Source organism: Lissotriton vulgaris, chromosome 5, assembly GCF_964263255.1.
Source record: "Lissotriton vulgaris chromosome 5, aLisVul1.2, whole genome shotgun sequence".
Classification (NCBI taxonomy): domain Eukaryota; kingdom Metazoa; phylum Chordata; class Amphibia; order Caudata; family Salamandridae; genus Lissotriton; species Lissotriton vulgaris.
The window spans coordinates 828,405,727-828,428,918 of record NC_141693.1 but is presented as its reverse complement, the minus strand read 5'-3'; the positions used below and the strand labels follow the sequence as shown (position 1 = coordinate 828,428,918).

General features: G+C 39.4%; 1 protein-coding gene across 1 annotated transcript in view; it reads left to right on the top strand.

Annotated features, from left to right (window-relative positions):
• Positions 1 to 23,192, top strand: part of TLL2 (tolloid like 2) — a 2,097,051-nt gene that overhangs the window by 1,504,801 nt on the left and 569,058 nt on the right. The window contains exons 10-11 of the mRNA XM_086922321.1: positions 7,731 to 7,833; positions 11,727 to 11,843. Coding sequence (XP_086778447.1) covers positions 7,731 to 7,833; positions 11,727 to 11,843 — 220 coding nt within the window. The remainder of the gene's footprint in view (positions 1 to 7,730; positions 7,834 to 11,726; positions 11,844 to 23,192) is intronic.

The window sequence follows — 23,192 nt, the reverse complement described above, 5'->3', positions numbered from 1 at the left end:
TTATATTTATGAACCGTGTTGCAAATTCAACAAATGCAGAAGTGTGGCTCAATGGTTAGAGCGGCAGACCCTGATGCATAGGTCTAGCCCGGGACCAGGGTTCAATTCCCCGCCTCGGCGGGTCTTGGGCTCAAAATTCCACGGATCTGATAATTCTCGCCTCGGTGTCTATTCCAATCATAGAGTCCCACTCTGCAACTCTGGGCAATAGCTTGCTTAATCTCCACAACAGCCCCCACAATGCTAAGGATGCCTGGCCTTCACCCTGGGGGTGCCCAGGAGTGGACACCTCACAGGGAAAGCCAGGACGGGTTCCACAGCGGTATTCGTACAAGTGCCTTGAGACCCTTGCGGGTGAGTAGTGCACTATACAAGTATCAATTTACAATTTTTTTTACAATTTACATATGCCAGGGTCAGTTCACCCAAACTGATTTAAGTGTTCCTGAGCGTCTGCATGATGCTGGTGTCTCATCTTCTGCACCAGGGATTCCTCTCCTTTCATAAAAAGTTGTGCAGCCTGCAATAGATTTACTCAATACACAGCTTTGATAGAACTGGCTCTGGTCTAATACCACTGAGGTAGTTGAGCCTGTGGATGCGTGTTCTCAAGTAAATGTAAGAAACTTAGAATCTGAGGTCAGTTTTTCATTATTCGCCATAGTCCTCTCCCAATGCTGCAAAAGTGCTCAATTTTCCAAAGTCTTTTGCCTTCATTTTATTCAGGACTTTTGCTGAAGTGTACCCCACACCCAGAGTGGGGAAGGTGTCTTATTTTATTTTTAGACTAGGTGGGCTGCCTGCTCTTCTGCCACTGTAAAATGCTGACTCAGCAAATATAGGAGTCAATAACAAAGGTTTTCCAAAGATTTGCCCATTTTCAGATGTTTTAAGCATATTTGCGACAGTGAGAGGTATGCGTTTGTGTTATTTTAGCAACTTGTGATGTGATTGGATTTATGTGAGTTCCTACTCTGTGCAGATGATGTGGCATGTGTGTGTGATGGCCTGTGTGTGATGTGCGTGATGATCTGTGTGTATATGAGAGGGTGTATTTTTATGTGATTCTGTATGATGTAGGGTGACTAACCATCCGTAAATTTCACGGTCTGTCCGTAATTTGGACCTCACGTCCGTTGTCCGCGAGGATCCCTTTTACGGACACCTTTTGTCCATAATTTTGGGCATTGCAGGGAACAGCACTGTTCCCTGCATGAAGCCTCTCTTCTCGGAGCACAAGAGCAGCTCCACCTGCCCATTGTCATTCTGTTTGCTGTCTGATTGCCACATACAGAATAACATTGGTCCGGTCTAGGCCAGTAAAGCATGTGGTGGGCCTGCCCCAGGCTCGGTCTAGGGCAGGGCATTCTGTCAGACAGAAGAAATGTGCAAAAATGCCAATGTTGCTACATGAGAACCCAGCTCATCAAAAGGAGCTACTGAAAGAAGTTAAAAAGAAGGGGCTAGAGTTCTTTCACAGTCTCGTCATTTTAGAACTGATGCATTTTCAATATTATATTCAAGGAAGCCATAATTGCTATTTTTTAATATTATGCAACTAACAACCAATGACAAAGCCAATAGCTCTGGCTTGTTGCAGGTGTAACATTACTTGTTATATATATCTGGATACAATGACAAAAGAGGCAAAAGACCAGTCAGGCAGCACACTATACTAAGCACAGATTTTTAGTTTACATGTTTTAAGCCACGCCCTTAATTGCATTGAACACCCCCTTTGGAGAGGCCTCCCGGTATTTTCACCCCACTTAAAGCCCTGGAAACATCACCATGTCACAGTTACCTCAGAGCCTGGCACAGTGCATCATGCATGACCCATGCATTTCACGTTTTCAGATTTCCTATGTGCAGGGGCATAGGGAACCCTACCCCCACCAATTGCTTTAGGAACTACAGCAAGGGTGAAAATCTTGATGGGCCTCTTCTGTCTGCAACTCTGCAGACAAAGGCTCAGCTCATAATTAATATGAAAAGGTGGGGGAGTGAGTAAATGAAGGGATGGGTGGATGGCTGGATAGATCAGTGAAAGGGTGAAAGGATGAATGAAAGGTTGAATGGGTGGATAATGAGATAAAGGATGTACGGATGATTGAGTGGAAGGATGGATGAGAGAAACTGTAAAAATATGTATGTATGGGTGGAAGGGTAGATCGATGGGTAAAAGGGTGGATGGATGAGTGAAAGGATGGATGGATGAGTAAACGGGTGGGTGATGGGTGAGTTAATGGATGGATGGATGAGTGAAATGTTGGATGGATTGATACATTGATCAGTAAAAGGGTAAATGGCTGGACAGATGAGTGAGCGGGTGAATGTAAGGCTAGATGAGGGAGTGAAAGAGAGGGTAGATGGACACATAGATAGATAAGCGAAGGAGTGAAAGCGTGGAATGATGACTGATAGGGTAAATGGATGGATTCATGAGTGGATGAGTAGATGGATGGGTGTAAGGAGGGATGGCTAAGTGAAAGGGTTGATGGAAAGAGAAAGGGAGGATGGATTGATGACTGAAAGGGTGAATACGTGGAAGGATGAGTGACTAGGTGGATGGATGGGTGAAAGGGTAAAAGGCTGGATGGATGGATAATGGATGGATGAGTGAAAGGGTGGATGGAGGGATGGATGAGTGAAATGATGGCTAGAAGGATACATGATGGATAGGTTTGCAAATGATTGAATATGTTTGGATATGGATGGGCTTAAATATATTCTATTCCCCGACCTCCTCTGATGTGTCTATAAAATGTACCTTTGTCCCAAAGTTTTGTCCTGAATTTTGACCTCCTGTCCTGAATTTTTGTCCTGAATTTTGATCCTTTGTCCTGAATTTTTACTCACCATCCTGAATTTGCACCCATGTCAGTTGATCACCCTAATGTGATCACAAGTGATGGTGTGTGCGCGGAAGAAGCGCATGCAGATAATGAAAACAGATCTCCTTAGTTACACCGCCTCGTTTGCTTGCAAATACAGTCTTGCGAAGCTCTTGGAAACACCTGCTCAATAACATAAGGCTTCACAGTGATCAGTGCTTAATCTGAACACATCTGCGTAGCATTTAGGTATGCAAGAAATGCAGTATAAACCTTCTTCCTTTAATTCCTGCCACCATGAAAGTTATGTCATCGTAAGCAAACAAAGCAGTAGCTTTGATCTTCACCCTGCAGAAAGCGCTGGATTGTGACGTGCTGTTAGTGCTTTGGATCCCCCTTGGGCCCTTTTGAATAATATAAAACAGTACCTTAACAGCCAGTAGATTAAAGAAACTGTTCCTTTATAGCCAGCCCGTCGCCAATATGTTAAAAGATGAAGGTCCACATACAGCAGTTACCTTCTTATACTTTGGTATAGAGTCAAAATATCGAGTTTTTATTATCGACTAGACATAATATTGAGTAAAAAATATAGAATAGACATAATATCGACTAGACATAATATAGACTACCAAAATATTGACTAGAAAATTGTAATATCGAATAGAATGGACATAATATCGAAACAAAAATATAGAATGGACATAATATCGATTAGACAGAATATAGACAACAAAAATATCGAATTCAAGGTAGGTTTTTTGTGTAATATAATTCTGTAGCGGGTTGTGGGTTTATAGGGGAATAGGGTGGGAAGTAATTTAATTATAAATAATTAAATATGTTATATTTATTGTTATTTATTTAGAATTAATTAGTAATTAATTATTAATTGGTAATTAATTAAAATGTAATTGGTAATTCATTTTAAATGATTAATTGATTTATATGTTAATTTTAGTAATTTATTTTCTGTAGCGGGTTGTGGGTTTATAGGGGAATAGGGTGGGAAGTAATTTAATTATAATTAATTAAATGTTTTTTTATTTATTGCTAATTTATTAAAATTGGTAATTAATTAAAATATAATTGGTAATTAATTTTAATTGATTAAATGATAAATGTTAATTTTAGTAATTTATTTTCTGTAGTGGGTTGTGGGTTTATAAGGGAATAGGGTAGGAAGTAATTTAATTATAATTATTAAATATGGTATTTTATTTATTGGTATTTATTTATAATTAATTGTTAATTATTAATTAGTAATTAATTACAATATAATTGGTAATTAATTTTAGATGAATAATTGATTAATATGTTAAATGTAGTAATTTATTTTCTGTAGCGGGTTGTGGGTTTATAGGGGAATAGGGTGGGAAGTAATTTAATTATAATTAATTAAATATGTTATTTTATTTATTGTTAATTGAAATTGGTAATTAATTAAAATATAATTGTTAAATAAATGTTATTGATTAATTGATAAAATTGTTTAGTAATTTATTTTCTGTAGCGGGTTGTGGGTTTATAGGGGAATAGGGTAGGAAGTAATTTAATTATAATTAATTATATATGGTATTCTATTTATTGGTATTTATTTAGAATTAATTGTTAATTAATTATTAATTGGTAATTAATTAAAATATAATTGGTAATTAATTTTAATTGATTAATTGATAAGTATGTTAAATTTAGTAATTTATTTTCTGTAGCGGGTTGTGCGTTTATAGGGGAATAGGGTGGGAAGTAATTTAATTATAATTATTAAATGTTATTTTATTTATCGTTATTTATTTAGAATTAATTGTTAATTAATTAATAATTGGTAATTAATTACAATATAATTTGTAATATATTGTAATTGATTAATTGATAAATATTTTACTTTAATAACATTATTTTCTGTAGTGGGTTGTGTGGTTATAGGGGAATAGCTTGGGAAGTAATTTAATTGTAAGTAATTACATTTTTTTTTTAAATTTTGTGTCTAATTTTTTTTTTTTTATATTGTAAATTAATGTATTGGTAATTGGTAAATAATTAGTATTAGTAGGTAAGTTTTATTATTAGTTCATTTTTATTTGTAAGTTTAATGGATTCACTATTATATTTTATAAAATTGTAAAATATATTAATTATTTTGTAATTGGTCTTAATATTTATGTTATTTATATTTATATATGAAGCATTCACTTTCCCTACTATTGCATTCACTGGGGTGGCAATAGTAATTTTTAACCCTACGCTATCAAACGCTTTCCCTACTGTTGCACTCACTGGAGTGGGAATAGTAATTTTCACCCCTACGCTATCCAACGCTTTCCCGACTGTTGCACTCTCTGGAGTTGGAATAGTAATTTTTACCCCTACGCTACCCAAAGCTTTCCCTACTGTTGCACTCTCTGGAGTAGGAATAGTAATTTTTACCCCTACACTATCCAACGCTTTCCCTACTGTTGCACTCACTGGAGTGGGAATAGTAATTTTTACCCCTACGCTATCCAACGCTTTCCATACTGTTGCACACTCTGGAGTTGGAATAGTAATTTTTACCCCTACGCTATCCAACGCTTTCCCTACTGTTGCACTCACTGGAGTGGGAATAGTAATCTTTATCTCTACGCTATCTAACACTTTCCCTACTGTTGCACTCTCTGGAGTAGGAATAGTAATTTTTATCCCTACGCTATCCAACGCTTTCCCTACTGTTGCACTTACTGGAGTGGGAATAGTCATTTTTACTCCTACGTTATCCAACACTTTCCCTACTGTTGCACTCACTGGAGTGGGAATAGTAATTTTTACCCCTATGCTATCCAACGCTTTCCCTACTAATGCACTCTCTGAAGTTGGAATAGTAATTTTTACCCCTACGCTATCCAACGCTTTCCCTACTGTTGCACTCACTGGAGTGGGAATAGTAATTTTTACTCCCACGCTATCCAACACTTTTCCTACTGTTGCACTCTCTGGAGTCGGAATAGTTATTTCTACCCCTACGCTATTCAATGCTTTCCCTACTGTTGCGCTCTCTGGAGTGGGAATAGTAATTTTTACCCCTACGCTATCCAACGCTTTCCCTACTGTTGCTCTCTCTCTGGAGTGCTAATAGTAATTTTTATCCTCTCACTATCCAACGCTTGCCCTACTGTTGCACTCTCTGAAGTTGGAATTGTAATTTTTACCCCTACGCTATCCAACGCTTTCCCTACTGTTGCACTCACTGGAGTGGGAATAGTAATTTTTAACTTAACGCTATCCAACGCTTTCCTTCCTGTTGCACTCTTCGGAGTGTGAATAGTAAATTTAACCCTCTCGCTATCCTACGGAAAAAATATTGTATATGTTTTGTTAAATATATATATATATATATATATATAGATATATATATAGATATATATATCCAAGACAAAACTCCAACCACTTCCACCAAAGCCTCGGCGGCGAAGAAGGAGAAGCGAACCACTTCTTTGTAGGCAAGATGTTATTTATTCAACCTTATCAGCAGCGAACAACAGATGACGCGTTTCAGGCTCAGACGCCCTTGATCACATACAGGCTGTAACAGGTTGTAGCCATTTAAATGTTATGCCCTTCCTACTCCGGTCACGTGGTCGGCAAGTTGACTATAGACATAACAAACAGACTAGATGACATGTCCTATGGGCTCGATTTCTCAACTGTTACATACTTTCAATAACATTTGATGTGTTACCCATTTAAAACGATATTGTTCCTTTTGTTTACATTAATCTTAAAAGGAAACAATTATTATTGTTAAATATCGTAATTAAAAATTCGATTGCTTCATTATTTACAATCCATTTTGTAAAAAGTCTGTTTGTCATATGTAAATTACTGGATGAATCCATATACAACATATCATGTACAATAAAATTTGCTTTTCATAACTGCATAAATGCAAATAATATATATGTATTTGTTTTAAAAATAAATATATATTTTTTTTAAGTACATAAATTATTTATTAATTTTAAGTTTATTTAAGTATTTTAAGTATGTTTAAATTACCTATATTCATTATTATATTACTTTTAAATAACTTTTAAGATATTTAAAACATTCGATATTTTGACTGTCTATATTTTTTCCTATCGATATTTTTGCACTTACCTGTTTGTATATAGGAAGTCGATATTCTTGCATTCCTTATATTTACCTCAATATTTTGGCAAGTCGATATTTTGACTGTCGATATTCTGTCAGTGATCCCAAACTTTATTGTAATGAACAGCTGCTCTGAAAACATGCAAAGAGCCCAGAGGAAGACTCCAACTGTGCTCACTTTTGAAGGCAAACATTCCACTTGAGAACACTAAGCCAACCAATGACCATATCATCTTACTGTTGCATCACTATGACATAGAAGGATCATGTTTACATGAAAACCCCAATACATATATAGACATTAAGACGCTACAGGAAGGTGTAAAGGAAGGGTTGAATGAATTGTTTGTGTGTGTTTGCGAACGTATTTGATAGGACAATCTAAAGGATGTATTTTCATTACATAACATTTCTAGTTAATCAAAACTATGCTAAAACAACACCAGGTATCGGAAATCTCTAGCTTAACAATTTTTTACACATCATAAAACTTTAACTGCACGAGACTTTTTTTCAGTTTCGCATGAGCTGGTGTTTGCGATGAACTTTAAAAAGAATTGCATAATGAATTCCTCATGCAGACTTCATATCATATAAGAGCAAGGGTCGTTAATCAACAGCATTCTATTTCTTTCAACAGTAATGGTGCCTATGTAACAATTTTCCAACTTTCCATTAGACCATAATCTTAGAATTTGCTTTGTGCTGTTTATGACCTTTTACTCAGCAATGTCGATAAATATCAACATTTTTATAACCCATTTTCAGATCATTTTAAATTTCACTTCTATGGATCTGTTTAAGAGCCGGTTATGCTGGTATGATTACGTGGAAGTCCGCGATGGGTACTGGAGGAAAGCATCATTATTAGGTAATCTTTCTTCAATTTCTGCACATTTTATTCTTAAATTATTCATATAATGACCAAATAAAAGAATGTTGACCAATCAAGTGGGGAACATGTATATAGGTTGTGTGTTTACAAGGGGGCCTTTAATGTAGAGTTCTTTATCTCCAATGTTCTAGAGTCATGTTGCATGATGACATAGGTGCATTCCTCCTGGAGTCAGTTGTCTGCTGCCGGGAGAGGGATCACCAATGCTGTTTCTTCTGTGTGCTTAATAAAACAGCTGTTTCATTATCTTGGGAAATGTCCTTATTCGGGTCCCAAGTTTCTCAAAGACATAGGCTTTCACCTAGGTATCTTCAAGATTATTAGTGTGGTGAAAGGGTGCAACTACTTCATAGCGTTTGGTATTTTCAATGACTTTGTATCTATTTGTGTTCATGTGTATGGTACCATGTATTCTGCTAAATTTAACATATACCATTTTTGGTGTTGCGCAATATGTTTTGTTATTTAATTAAAGGGGAGAAGATGTGTTGTATATAGGTTGTGTGATTCCAAGGGGGCTTACGCCTTTAACTGAGAGTTCTTTATCTCCAATGTTCCAGACTCATGTTGCATGATGACATGGGTACATTCCTCTTGGAGTCAGTTGAATGCTGGCTGGAGAGGGATCACGAATGATGTGTCTTCTGTGTGCTTAATAAATCATTTGTTTCATTGTCTTGGGAAATGTAATTATTCGGATTACAGAACACAGGTGAAACTGTGCTATGCAGAAGAACCACCCATTAAAACCATGTAATTATTTTGGGCAGTCAGCGTCTTCTCCTTTCCTACTCATAGTGCTATCTCCAGGGTTATGGCCTCTGCTGCTTGCTTTTCTAAGACAAATTGAATATGGAAGCCTACTATGCCATGTGACTCTAGGAAGAGGGTATCTCAGATTGGTAGATGCTCTAAGCAGGAGGCCACAGATGGATTAGCAACTTGTTATGTATGGTTCTCGTAGAGAGCCATTAGCATGAATGAATGAATTCCAAATCCATTAATTCACTACTATGACATAGCAACAGTTGGTAACAGAACTGGCGTGCTATTGTTGCTGTGTAAGGAATTCCAGGCTGCTCTGGATGGAATCTCTTGAGAGCGTGTCAGAGCAGCCCTTAAAACAAAGGAACACTGTTTCTGGGGGAAAAGGAAGGCCAAGCACATAGAATGGTGGGGTGGGTGGTAGTGTTAGAATTAAATTAAAAGTCTGATCTGTGCTACCAAATGTAATGATTGTTAAGTTAGCATTTGCTGCCCCATTTTATTCTTAGCCGCTAATTCTAGGCCATGTTTGCAATACATGTTTCCCTGGCTCTGCAAGTAGCAGTTGTGTAGAATTCCCTGTGTCTCTGTAAGTTGGGCCTCGATGTATAAATGAATACATTGTTTGTGCTGCTGCATCCCTTTCCCATAAGATGGAGCCTACCCCCACTGGCTCAGCTGCAGGCACGGACAGAATGACCTTGCCAGAGAGATAGTATGTGCCCAGTCTCAGACCCTTAGCTCATCTTTGTGTGCCCCTTCTGTTTCTGATGCCTTCTGTGGAAAGTTACTGGGTGGGTGTGTCTTGTGCTCAGGATGAAATGTATAATTGTCACCTTTATACTTGTGAAAGTCAGTCCCTCAGCAGACATCTTAGGGTGCAGGTCAGATTGGACTCCTCTGCAGAGTATTGCTAATAAACAGCTATTTGTATTCTATACTGTCTGACCGACTCTTCATTTGGTAGAAGGCGAGTAGGAGGTTGTAAATAAACCGGGTGGCCCCTAAAAGCCACTTCCTTCAGTAGGGGGGCTTTTTTCTCATTTGGAACTGGGAGGAAAGGCCATGCTATGTTTGGCTCCCCCATTAATCCTCTACCCCTGCAGGAAGATGTTTTGGGGGCATATATAACATAAAATTATTGATGGGAAAAAGTGAATTAAGGAGATGTTTTTCACCTTGGGGTTCTAAGTGTCATCATAGACTACTCTGGATTTGCTCACTTCTATTTGATGTCACTCAGAACTCCTCTCTGATAAACATCCACGTAATTCACTGTTGCCCATCTATAATTCTATATGTAACTGAATTACATAGGAAAATAAGAAACAACACTTTAAGTAAAAGCTACACCTGATTCACAAAAGCAATTCATGCTTAGTTGAGAATCGCAGACCGAGGATCATGCTGACATCATACAACGTGGATGACGGTGAGGTGGTTTATTAGTGGCATCAGTACCCTTATCTTTTGTATTGTATTATTTTCTTTGGTTTAGTGCTTTGCTTCAAATATGAAAGTATGTATTCTTATCAGTAAACAGAATGATAAAGCACATAAATCCTTCTTTAGAAGAAATTTCCAAAATAATAACTAAGATGTGTCCAAAGGTTTAGTCTTATGGTCTCAATAAAGATATCTTTAATCATTTACTTTGCAGTTTGGTAGCCCTGTTTTATGTACAACAGTGGAACATTTTGACTGCTATTGTTTATGATATAAAAAGTTTTCATTGAATAGGATCTTCCTGATTTTACTGATGAAAGACTGAAACACTTGGAATAATTTGACTGGCTTGACCACTGGATTGCGTTTCCAGTCTCTGCTATACATCTCTTCCCTGCACTCACTGCCTTATACTTATTCTCCTCTGCGGGTACATTTTATCTGCCCTCTGTAGAGATAGCTCACTCTCTGAGGAAGTAAGTACACCCTTATCTCCAACTTCTTAGTCAAGTGGTATTGAACAGTGCAGCTTTCAGTGGAACCCCATAATTTAAAGTCAGCTGCTTCCAAATCATATTGGAACTTTTCTTTTAATAACATCTTTTTATTTAGTACATGACGACAAGAATTTAAGACATTGCATCAGATCTTTGAATGTGAATTAATAGAAAAACTGCAAACCAATTTTCTTGGTTTTAAAGCATATCCATTGTCTGTTTACCTATGGCCCATGTCATCTGCCATCACCATATTTTCCTGGATGAACAAAAGCGTAGGTTTGAGTGATGGGGTTGCATTAGCTCTGATTAATCATGTAATCCTTATTTAATAACTTTTCTCCAGGGAACAATGAATGCATACATATTTGCCATCAAGAAAAAGCCACGATTGATGGAACGTTGGCTCCTCTCTCAATTAAAGGGCCATATTACAGATGGTGCACTGGTGCGCAACATGCATATGAGCCTGTTTCCTGCTCACCCAGGGCACTGCTGTATTACTGAAGTGCCTGCAGATGCTTGTGGCGCCACTTCTGTATATTGATAGTGTCGGCATACACATAGCCTAAAAGGGGGTTCGCTCGTTTGCATGGGGGAGTGGCACCATGCAAATGAGGGAAACACTTTGCCTCTGCACCTTCAGTGTATTGTGGACCCAGGCTCATAGGTAAAGACAGGTCTGAAGGCCCTTACTATGGGCTACAAAAAGGTGACACATAGTAAGTGCATTCTTTAGAGAGCTGCAAATATCCCGCTAAAAGCTGATGTGGTCATTTTTTGCACCCACCTATAGGGGTGTCCTTGTTCACTCTTTGAAGTGCAGGCGAGTGAATTTGCCCTCTCTTCCCTTTCTGCTTCTTTGTCTTGTGATGCTCAAGAATAGGTCAATTTTGTCAGCAGTTCTTATAAATTTATGTCTGTTCACTAGCTGCCATCAATGATTTCTAAAGGCTTCATTTTGTACAAGTGGCCCTGACAGCTAATCACTATAGAAGGTCTTGCAAACAGCATGCATGTAAATAATGCATATTTCATAGTATTTAATTAAAATGACTTGAGTTGAAGGTCTTTACCACAGAAGATAGCTCCCAGAGGATCAGCTGAAAATGTGTTTTCATTGATAATGATATCTTTTAACACTTATTTCCTCTCTTCTAGGTAGATTTTGTGGGGACAAAGTTCCAGAGCCAATCCTTTCTACTGACAGCAGATTGTGGATTGAATTCCGGAGCAGCAGCAATGTCCTCGGCAAAGGTTTCTTTGCGGTTTATGAAGGTACCGATCCAAAACTCTTCGTAAGATTGGAATACTATAATTTCCTTTATTATATTTGACACTACCAAAAGACAAAACTAAAAAAGAAAGCATGTCAAGACAACACAGATGTCTTGTTACAAAAAAAAAATAAGCGTCAGTATGATTATAGGGAAGAGCAACATTTCTAATTTACAAATGATGGTCCATCATCCCTTTCTCCCAAGCTGGGCACTCGCCTTCACGTCGGGATAGGAACTAAATCCACAAAGCTCTGAACCTCAATGAAATGACTGATAAACAGGCACAAATAGAAAAAAAATTAAAATATGCTTGAACACGTCCAGAAAGCTCTGAACCTTAACAAAAACCTTTGGATGTCAAGATAGAGAGACCAACTATATTGACATGTACCAGCTGTTTCACATTCCCCATATCAAGGGCTCCTGGACATGTGGTTCCCAACACTCCCACTCCCTTAAAAAAATTGTGCCCTAGTGAGGCTCAAATAAATGTTTTCACTTTTTGTGTGTAAAGGTCTGACGGAATGCCAAATTAAGGGCCTGATTTAGATCTTGTGGACTGGTTACTCCTTCACAACTGTGACGGATATACTGTCCGCAGAAATATAAATCCCATTATATCCTATGGGATTTATATTTCAGCAGACAGGATATCTGTCACCATTGTGACGGAGTGACCTATCCGTTGAGATTTAAATCTTGCCCTAAGTCAAATAAAAGATGATCAGTTTTCATAAGGGAAAGAAAATAGTAATGCAATTTCCAAGCAAAGATGAACAGATGTGTTTGGAGCACTGCAACATGTATTTCCAGGTAACATACTTGGCCGGGCTAGTCATATGGCATTCAAGCAACTTTCCTGTTATCTGCAGAGCATGGGCTGTGGCGTGACCTTGTAATATGTTGTACACTACTGGCATAGCCTGTAGAACTTTGAGCCATGATTATTCTGTTGTCATGGAGCTTCCCTCAGAACCCAGCAGCTTTCAATCAATCAATCAAACATAGCATTTGTAAAGCGCACTACATACCCGTGAGGATCTCAAGGTGCTAGGGGTGGGGGGTAATGCTGCTATTGCTCGAAGAGCCAGGTCTTCAGGAGCCTCCTGAAGGTTAGGAGGTCTTCAGTCTGCCGTAGGTGGGTGGGGAGGGTGTTGCACGTTTTGGCGGCGAGTTGGGAGAATGATCTGCCGCCGGCGGTCGCTCTTCGGAGGCTGGGGACGGTGGCGAGGGCGCGGTCTGCGGACCGGAGCTGGCGGGTGGGGGTGTAGAGGCTGAGTTGGCTGTTGAGGTATGCTGGTCCAGTGTCGTGGAGTGCCCTTTGTGCAGGGGTGAGGAGCTTGAAGGTTATCCTCTTGTTGATGGGGAGCCAATGCAGGTCTTTCAGGTGGGGTGTGATGTGCCTGCGGCAGGGGATGTCGAGGATCAGGTGTGCGAAGGTTTTCTGGATGCGTTGGAGCCGTTTCAGGAGTTTGGCTGGGGCTCCTGCGTAGAGTGCGTTGCCGTAGTCCAATCTACTGCTGACGAGGACCTAGGTGGCTGTCCTTCTCGTTTCGGCGGGGATCCACTTGCAGATCCTGCGTAGTATGCTTGAAGGGTGTTGAAGCAGGATGAGGAGACGGCGTTGACCTGCTTTGTCATGGAGAGAGTGGCTTTGGCAGTTGCTACTGGCTGATGAGAGGAGCACCACTTATTGAAGATCTGTGCTTTAATAAAGCAGTTAATCTCGAAAAAATGCATCCAAGCAAAGTGAATTACAGCATAATTTGGCAACGACCGATCAGCCAAATGGGTCCTAGTCTCTTCAAACGTCGATGTGGTCCTTCGTGTCGAAAGCTCTACGTTAAGTTCCACATCTTGCAGTGTTTTAGTGGCTGTGGGTGTTAAGACTGCCATTTGTGTGTGACTAAGCGTTAATTTTGAAGGACTGTAATGAGCAGGTAGCTGCCATTGTAAGGTCCCCATTTTATGCACGGACTGCTCAACACGTACGAAGGCCACTGAAAGTATGACTGAAGAGAGGGGCTGGCATGGCTGTGAGGCAATGAACAGCGGAGACAGAAAGAGGAACGTTCTGAGAGGCCCATGCTGAACGGACAATGGCCTTAAAGTAAATCATCTGACAAATGGTTCACATGATATGGCAGTAAATTATTGAAAAGGAGTGTGTGGCAATAGAGAGCGAGGGCTTAACAAGAGAGGTGGATTGGGTCCTTAAACCAAAGTCACCTGTTTACTGCAGCGTAGCACATTTGTGTCTATCACCTCGGTGCAACACCTATTCATTCACTACCTTGTCCCAAACAGGTAGAAGAAACCACTGCGGGAACTGATTGGTGAGCACCGGTGCATTCACAGGAGAAGAGTGGCAGTCACACCTAGTAACAGCCTTTGTGAGAGGAGCTAAGACACTTAAAGGGTTGAGCAGAAATAAGAGCAGAGGTGTGCTCAAATTCAGAGATACGCCCTACAGTACTTATTTAACAAGGGTAGAAATTAAAAGAGAGGTGGCTACAGTGGAATAGTGCTGCATTTCTGTTGATGGGGCAATAAAACGTTCACAGTGATGGTTGAATGGTCAAAAAGCAGTAAGACCAAGTGAAAACTGCCTCAAAGCATTGTTTTGAGCGTTGTAATTGATACCCCTATGAAGCACATGCAACAGAAATATTTCGTCCGGGTTTAGGAGAATCTTGGGGGTTGAAGGGTGACATAAAGAATAGATGTCACTGCAATTTCTCCACCACCAGGTTTTTTTATCTGAACTAAGGATCCCATCTATTGAGTGAGATGAATGGGTGGAGTCATTGGACTTCTTTGATCATTATTTCTAGGCACTCAATGCACAAAAATTCGGTTCCAGCAGAAAAGAGTGATTCTACTTACCAGCCTGGGAAAAGTAGGTCAACATATATTTAAGTACCTTCCTGTTGCTATGGATAATCAGGGGCAACCTAAAGAGGATGTGTGTATAGAAGCTAAGAAAATATTAGAATCATGATTTGCTAAAGAGACCAATGTGGTAATGAGAAGGTATAAGTTTTACAATCGACTGCAGAGAGTAGGAGAATCCATAGATGAGTTCATCACTAGAATACGAGAATGCTCGCTTAAGTCTAGCTTTAGAGCAATGGCTGAAGAAATGATGCGAGATCAGTTGATTGTTTAATGCAGATGTAGAAAACCACAGGAGAGTTTGTGGGCTGCTAAAGATCTGACTCTGAAGGCTGCTAGTGAGATTGCAAATATAGTGGAGGAGTCAGAGTATTGTACGAAGGAGATGGATCATACATACTGTAAAGTAAAAGCCAAGGGAAAGAGTGAGACATCAATAGTGTACAAAGAGGATGGGGAAATCCAAATGGAACTCAAAGGATAGAAAGAATATTCCTGGAAATAAAAACGTTGCTAACAAATCTGGGGACAGGATGTGTAGCAAGTTTGGGAGTAACTACCATACCACAGACTCAATAAATTGTTGGGCTATTGGGAAGGAGAGTAGATGTGGCTGCAAAGGGCATTTTGCCAAGATGTGTAGGGAGGGTAGTAAATGCAAGGTAGCTGATTTATCAGAGAAAGTATCTAGTGCAGACAATAACTTGAGGCCAGATAGAGGGCTATTTGCTGGTCCATCCGATGAGGTTAGCATATGCACAGAAAGAATGTTGTATGTTGGGGAGTCCCACAGTGAGGACAGAAGGAGGAATAAGCCCAAGCCAGAATTCACCATTAGGGGCAAGAAGGTAGAGCTGATGGTGGATTTTGGGTCATTAATACTATCTTACTGAAACATTTGCTCCAGAAAGAGTGGCCAAATGTAAGATTATTACCAAAAGATATCAGTCCTGGATGATAACTAGGGGAACAAATCGATATTTCAGGGTATATGTATACAGACGTTTATTTAAAAAACTAGCTTGTTAAAGGCAAAGTCTATGTAACTGAATCAGGGCCACCCATATTGTGCCGGTACCATCAGTATGACCTTAGCATTAGAATTGATCCTCATGCAGCAGTACAGGTAAAGGACGTGGACGAGTTAACAGTGGAAGTTATACTGGAAGGTCCAAAGGTGGTGTTCAGAGAGGAGCTAGGGAACTTAAATGGCTATGTGCATAAAAAAATTCAAACAAGGAGCCATGCCAGTTCAGCATAAGGTTAGGAGGATGCCGATAATGGTGAGAGATGAAGTAAAGAAAATGTTGGGCGAAATGTTGGGCAATGGAATAATATAACTTGTTGAAACATCTGCTTGGATCTCTCCAGTGGTTATCACTGAGAAAGGTGAAGTTAAATTGTGCTTTTGTATCGACTTAAGGAGCCTTAAGAAGAACATTGTTTCAGATACATTTCCTCTACCGAATATTAATGAGCTAGTCTTATTGTTGCAAGGAGGAAAGTACTTTTGCAAATTGTACCTGCGGCATGTGTAAAACCAAATCCGATGGCATGATTCTTCTACACCCTTGACAGCTTTTATTACAATGGACAGCACTTTCCAGTTCACAGAGAAGTCGTTTGGGCTGTTATCTGTGGCAAGTGTCTTCCAGAGGATGATGACGGACGTTTTTAAGGGCTTAAAGAACCGCAACTATTTCTAAGATTATATTTTGGTGTTTGGAGATAGTGTAAGCAGTCACAACACATAGCTGCCAAGGTTTCAGATTGCTATGTGTGACATTTTCATAATTTCAGTGTAATAATGAGTGACCTTTCAACAACTATGAGTGACTGTTTCTCACAAGCAAAATCAAGCAATAAAGATGAGGGAAACATGCAAATATTAGAAATGACACTAATTTGGGCAATGAGAAACTCTAAGAAGATCTTAAAACTACTGCAAAGCACCACACATGGAAGGGCCATTAGGAAGTAAAGGGTTGGCAAGGGGCATGCTGAATGTGAAAGAAGTATTTGACCTCCCTGGAGGAAAAAGATTGAGCAGCATGGACAATGCACATGACCTACTGTCCCTGCTTCTAAGCACTAACATCAGACACAAACGGAAACCAAAGTCTGAGAAGTGTAAAGTGACCCTGAAAGAACTGTTTTTAGAGGTGTATTTCTTACAAATATATTATGCAATTGGTGGGACTTGGATAAGAAGTGCCCAAATGGGGCACTCCTCATCATAAAACATGATATAAATTAAGTATTAATGGTGAATCTGCTCCACTCATGTATGGGATTAACATGCATATTTTTTAAGTATATTTTGTGAAACATTCATCGGCTGCAAAGTACCCAAATGGACGCTTCTTGTTAAAAACACGTTTGCAGTAACATATTAGGGTTGGCAAATATGTCACGCTCCTGATTTGAAATCACAAGGAAAAAGCCCTTTAGATGCAGTTGTTCATTATAGAGAATGTGTTTCTATAAACATCTTTAGTTTAATCCATGATTTCAACCTTTATTTATGTTTTTTTATGTTTGGTTCCCTCTTATGCAAAGTTTAAACATATTTACAATTTGCTTTTCCTTTACGTATGAAGAAAGGGAGATATGTTGTGATCTTGTAATAGGTTGTTCACTGCTGGTATAGTGTTTAGAACTTTGAACCATGGTTGTTCTGTTGTCATGGTGCTTCCCACAGAACCCAGCAGCTTTGACAGTTGACGCTGGCTGATGAGAGGAGCATCACGTATTGAAGAGCTGTACTTTAATACAGCAGCTCATCTGGAAAGAATATGTCTAAGTGAAGTCCATTACAAATGGCTGCTTTTAGGGCTAGATGGGCTGCCACAATCCAGCTCTAAAAGTGCTATGACTCAATTCTAGCCACAAGCCCTGACCAGTGTCTACATACTACTAAGTAGCAGGCTTGCTCCCATGATTTTAAAAAGCACCCATCACATGTACCTTGTTTTTTGGAGAAGAACTACAAATTATCTCTACAGGTTGCATGTACTTGTCTATAGAATGTTTAATGTTTGGCCATCCAAAGTAGATGATGTGTCCATGTTATCCACTCAGCCTTCTAGCAGGTAGGAGCAAAGATAAAGTATAGCAGAGAAATAAGAAAGCATGAGCTGCCGCCTCTCTGCAACAGCATACTCAGCAGCTGGCAGTCAGTCAGATGTTTGCTAACAGTTGTACCACTTGTAGACCCCAAGAATGTTTCAGCTTATATAAGAATCATATTAGATCTTCTTTCAAGATGATGGAAAGTAATGACTCTCTAAGTACTCTTTTTAAGTAGGGGGGGAAGTCACAAAGCACATTTGTGACACAGTTTCATTTAATGACAGCTCTTTGAGGACTTGGGGCACACACCGTAAAAAATAATAAAAAAGTACAACAGACTTAGGGAGCAGGCAATACCTCTCTTCCATTGATGCTTGGTTTAAAGTCATCAGATTCTCTGGCAGACAGGCCGACTCTTGATGAAACTGAACAGAATTTTACAGCCTTGTGTGCAATGGTTGGATTCCTGTAGTAGAGCGGTGCATGAGGTGTAAACGCTAGGACGTGGGAAAGGTGCAGGGCAAAGCTTGGTAAGACTCGTCTTTTATGAACTGATACAGGAACCTCTCCTTTGACTTCTATTACCGCATTTCTCCACACTTTTGATTATGAGCCACTATCAACGAGTAGACTCAGATACCCATTGTTTAACTCTGCAATTGCTTGGGCATAAAGGTTCCCACACTTTAATGAATGTCCATTTTACAGTCTGATTGCCCTTGGACTTTCAGGTTTTCCAGCCTTACAGGGGTGATGGAGCTATGAGCGCCACATCAGACATTCAACGTCATCAATGTGCAAGTAACCCTATGGTCTCAAGGTTATGTCAGATAATTCACTCCAGTCGTCCTAGGCAGTGAAGGTAATTCCAAAAAGGATGCTTGACACAAAGGAGAACAGTGTGCAATTTCTTTCTCTTGCATATGAAATCAGGAATTATTTCCTGAAACAATGCAAGTTGGCACTAATTAGATGTCAAATTGTGAAAACTTGTGTTTCTATGTATGCAGTTTCTAATTTCCAACCTTAAAGTGCACCAACAGAAATATATCCATAAAATAAGGTATGGTCATTTTTACTTACAAATGATCTAAACAAAGTGTGACAATTGTTTTAAAACCTCTAAAATACTTAACTGACTTTCTCTAAATTTCGAGATGATAGAGGCATTTGATGAGGAACAAGACCGTTGGCTGTCTTTCTTGCCTTCCCTCGCTTTCAAAAGGGGACCGGGCATTGTGTCAAAGCAGAAAATAACATGGCTGCTCAAGTGCCAATGAAAATAAAGAATCTACATCTGGGTGATTACAGTAATAGGCCATATTTTCCATGGCAAAGGTGAGACATTCCACTAGAATCTTTATTAGGAAGTCCATAGACACACTGTCTCAGTTGAAATCAAAACCTACACCTAGCAGTGCATATTAGAGCTGGATGTATCAACATTATATTTTTCAACTTTGGTAAAAGAAAACATTACTTCTAAGCAAGATTTTGTAAAAAGAATTCTGTATATGTTTGATCGAAAGCTGTGTATATGTTGGTACTGATTTAAACTTTCACCAAAATCTTTATTATGTATTTATATTTCCTTGGATTTATTTTAACATGGGGCTTATAGTCTTCTCTGTGGTAACGGATGGCATGCTCCAGTCACGAGACAGACAAATGTTCACGAGGAAGAAATTGCATTTTTCCTTCATGTGCACAGCACTGTCATCTGCAAAATTGCATTTCAGTAACATAATTAATCACTGCCTAGATGCACTCAACCTACATCACCCACAAACCTACAAACATCGCTGGACCCATCCTAGGTGTATTTTTGCAAATAAAGAACTTGTTACCTTTCAAACGATTACTCCAGTTTCATGGTTAGACCTCCTTTTGCTTGCTTTCCAACATAAAACAAAACAAAGCAACACACCTAATCCCTTACATGCAACCACCTATCGACCATGGAACAAACTCCGTTTTGAACACTTAGAAACACAACTAATATCCAATACAGATATAGACACAATAAATAAAGATAAGAAACTATGAGTGGCTACAGGAAGCTTTTGATATCCTACTACCACTAAGAGCAAAAGAGGACAAAAGAAAAACGGCACCTTGAAGAAATACAGAGCTAAAAGATAAAACAGCAAATTAGGAAGCTGCAACGCACCTAGTTCAAAACAAACATCAATCAAGACAAACTGTACCGACAGAAACGTACTACATTGTACAAGTCAGCAATCATAAAATCCCCCCAAAAATACTATTCAGACAGAATTCAAAATGCTAAATGTGCAAATAAAGAATTCTAAAAAACTTACACTGAAGCTCGTGAATCAAATTGTATAGAAGGAACTCATACCATTATCAAGAATTTACAGACAAAGCTGACATGTTTGACTCCTATTTAAAGCAAAGGAAAACCACCAGCACTTACCCTTTTCCAAATAAACTGCTGAAAGAGTAAGCTAACCCAGCCTCTTCATTCCTTTCAACAAATATTACCCAATGAATGCATGGATCTAGTCAAAGGAAGCAGTCCACCTCAAACCTTCAAGAAAATTCTTCTAACTACATCTGCTGCCTCACCCATAAGAAGAATCCTCAACAATTCCTTAACTATAGTTATATTTCCAGAAGACTGAAAAAGTCACACATACCCCCGTTACTAAAGAAAACAAAACAAACCTGAATCCTTTTAACCTCGACAACTGCAAACCAATTACAAATGTATCTTTCCTGGGCAAACTGATAGAAAGAGCAGCGTTTGTCCGGATGTGTCAATTCATTGAAGATAATTCCATACTTTCAGACTCCCAAACAGAATTCCGTCCAGGAAGAGGCACAGCACCGACCCTCATTGTCATTGCCATCTGGGATTATCTTAAGAACACAGGTTGCTGCACTACTTCTCATGGCCCTCTCAGCTACCTTTGACACAGTTGCCCATGACACTCTAATACAAAGACCCTAAGAGGCCGGCAGAGAGTGGACTGCTCTCGACTAGATCACATCCTACCTTCAAAACAAATGTCATCCAAACCCCTCCATTCTCATCCAAACCATACTTCACAAAAGCAGGGGTCCCTCAAGGCTCCATCATATCACCCATGCTTTTCAACATCACCATGAAATCCTTACTTACTGGCACTGATCAATTAATTTTGCCTTACATACTCCTTAAACTGGAAAGCCCCAAAGACATTGGAAACTCATACAGTTTGTTACGTCTGAGCCGTTGAGCAGTGGATGGCATGGAGCCATCTCAAGTTGAATGCTTCCAAAATGGAAATACTCATGTGGCGAATGGAAAAATTAAGACCCACTTGCCGCCTCACCTGACGATCTGGGAATACCGCCTAAAATATCTTAAAGTATGAAACCTCAGAGTTACCATGGATTCCAAGCTATCAATGAATGCCTAAGTGGAAAAACTAGCAAGCTCAAGCTTCATTACTATAAAAACTCTGCAACGCATCTTCCCCCACCTGGGATTCCCACTCAAATTACAGGCTACTATCTTTCTTATAATGTATACATTCGATTACGCCAATAGCCTCTACCACAGATCATCTTTAACAACTATGAAAAGACTAAAATTTATTCAGAACTCTATTGCCAGACTACTGCTACATGTAAAGCCACAAGCCGACATCTACCCTGCTTCGAAGGCCCTACATTGGTTACTGGATCCACATTCAAGCTGCTTTGTATCACCCACAAAGCAACACATGGAACAGGGCCGCTATTCATCAGGAATAAAATCCCTCAATACATTCAACAAAGGAACCTCCACTCTAGATTGGCACCCCAACTCAAAAGCCCACCATACAAGAAAAAAAAACATAGGTCTGTCTTCCCCTGTTCTACCTGGGAACTCTGAAACTTTTTTGCTGCCTTTGCAGGCCTTGCACCTTAAACAGGGAAAAAAAAAACCTTTGTATTGGTTAAGGTTGTAGGTTGGGGTTTGGACGAGAAGTGACTGCGGACTAAGTGATCTGATAACAATTGACAGCGGCGATAAGTTATTAAGGGCCTGTCTGTCAGTTGTTTTCTTAAAACTTTATCAGTTGTCAAAATGTGCCAATTCTTTTTGAAGCTGTGGACCAGATCACCAGATTTGTTATCAAAAGTTGTGATCATTCTCACATGGTCATCTTCTTTCAGCTTATCTTTGGCTACCAGGAGATCCCTCCTATTATTCGTTGATGCCTTTTTCACTGCTTGATTAAACAGGTTGCTCGAATATCCTCTATTTTTGAACCTCTCACTCTCTTCAGCTTTTGCTTTTTGAAAATCTTTGTCTGCTGAGCAGTTCCTCTTTAATCGTAAGAGTTCTCCATATGGAACATTTTTTATAAGGCTCTTAGGATGGTAGCTAGCCGCATGTAGTACGGCGTTACCCGCTGTGGGTTTCCTATAGAGGTGTGTTTTGAGGGTCTTGTTTTCTACAAAAACCTCCAAATCTAAATAACATACACTGGTAGTACTTATTGTGCTGGTAAATCTTAAGTTCCACTGGTTGTTATTTAAAGCTGCGATGTATGCCTCAGCCGAGGTTTGATCGCCTCGCCACACTATAAAAAGGTCATCAATGTACCTTATCCACAATAACAAATTGTTACGTCAAGCCTCATTGGTTCCCCCCCATGCCTCGTGCCTCTCCCACCAGCCTACGAACAAGTTTGCATAGCTTGGGGAGAAGCACGAGCCCATGGAAGTCCTCCTGATTTGTTTGTACATTTGACCTGCAAAAAGAAACATATTGTTAAACAAACAGAAACGCATCATGCTCAATATCATGCTACTGTGTGTACGATATTTTTCTGGCTTCCTATCCAGGAACCATTTAGTAGCAGCTAGACCATATTCATGTTCTATACATGTGTATAAATTTACTACGTCCAGCGTAATTAAAAGCATGTTAGGCTCCCAAGATATGTTATCCATCATACGGAGGAAGTCTTGTGTATCTCTCACGGATGAGGGTAGGTCTTTAACAATTGGTGCAAGGAAATAGTCAATGAAACGCGATGTGTTCTCTAAAAGGCTCCAATCGAAGATACGATCGGTCGCCCTGGTGGTCTTTTTGCGTTTTTGTGGATTTTGGGGAGATGGTAAAAGGTAGGTAATACAGGTGCATCACATTTCAGAAATAAAAATTCCTCCATATTGAGCATGCCTTCGTCTTTCCATTTTACCAACATCTATTGGTACTCAGTTATACTTTTGACATACTACGCTCTTTTTATAGTCATGTAGCACTCAGTGTCTTTTAGTTGTTTTAGTGCTTCCTGTTCGTAATTTTCTTTACTGATGATCACTATATTCCTGGAGTTCTGGACTTTATTAAGGTCCAGAGGTGTCAGGGACAACACCC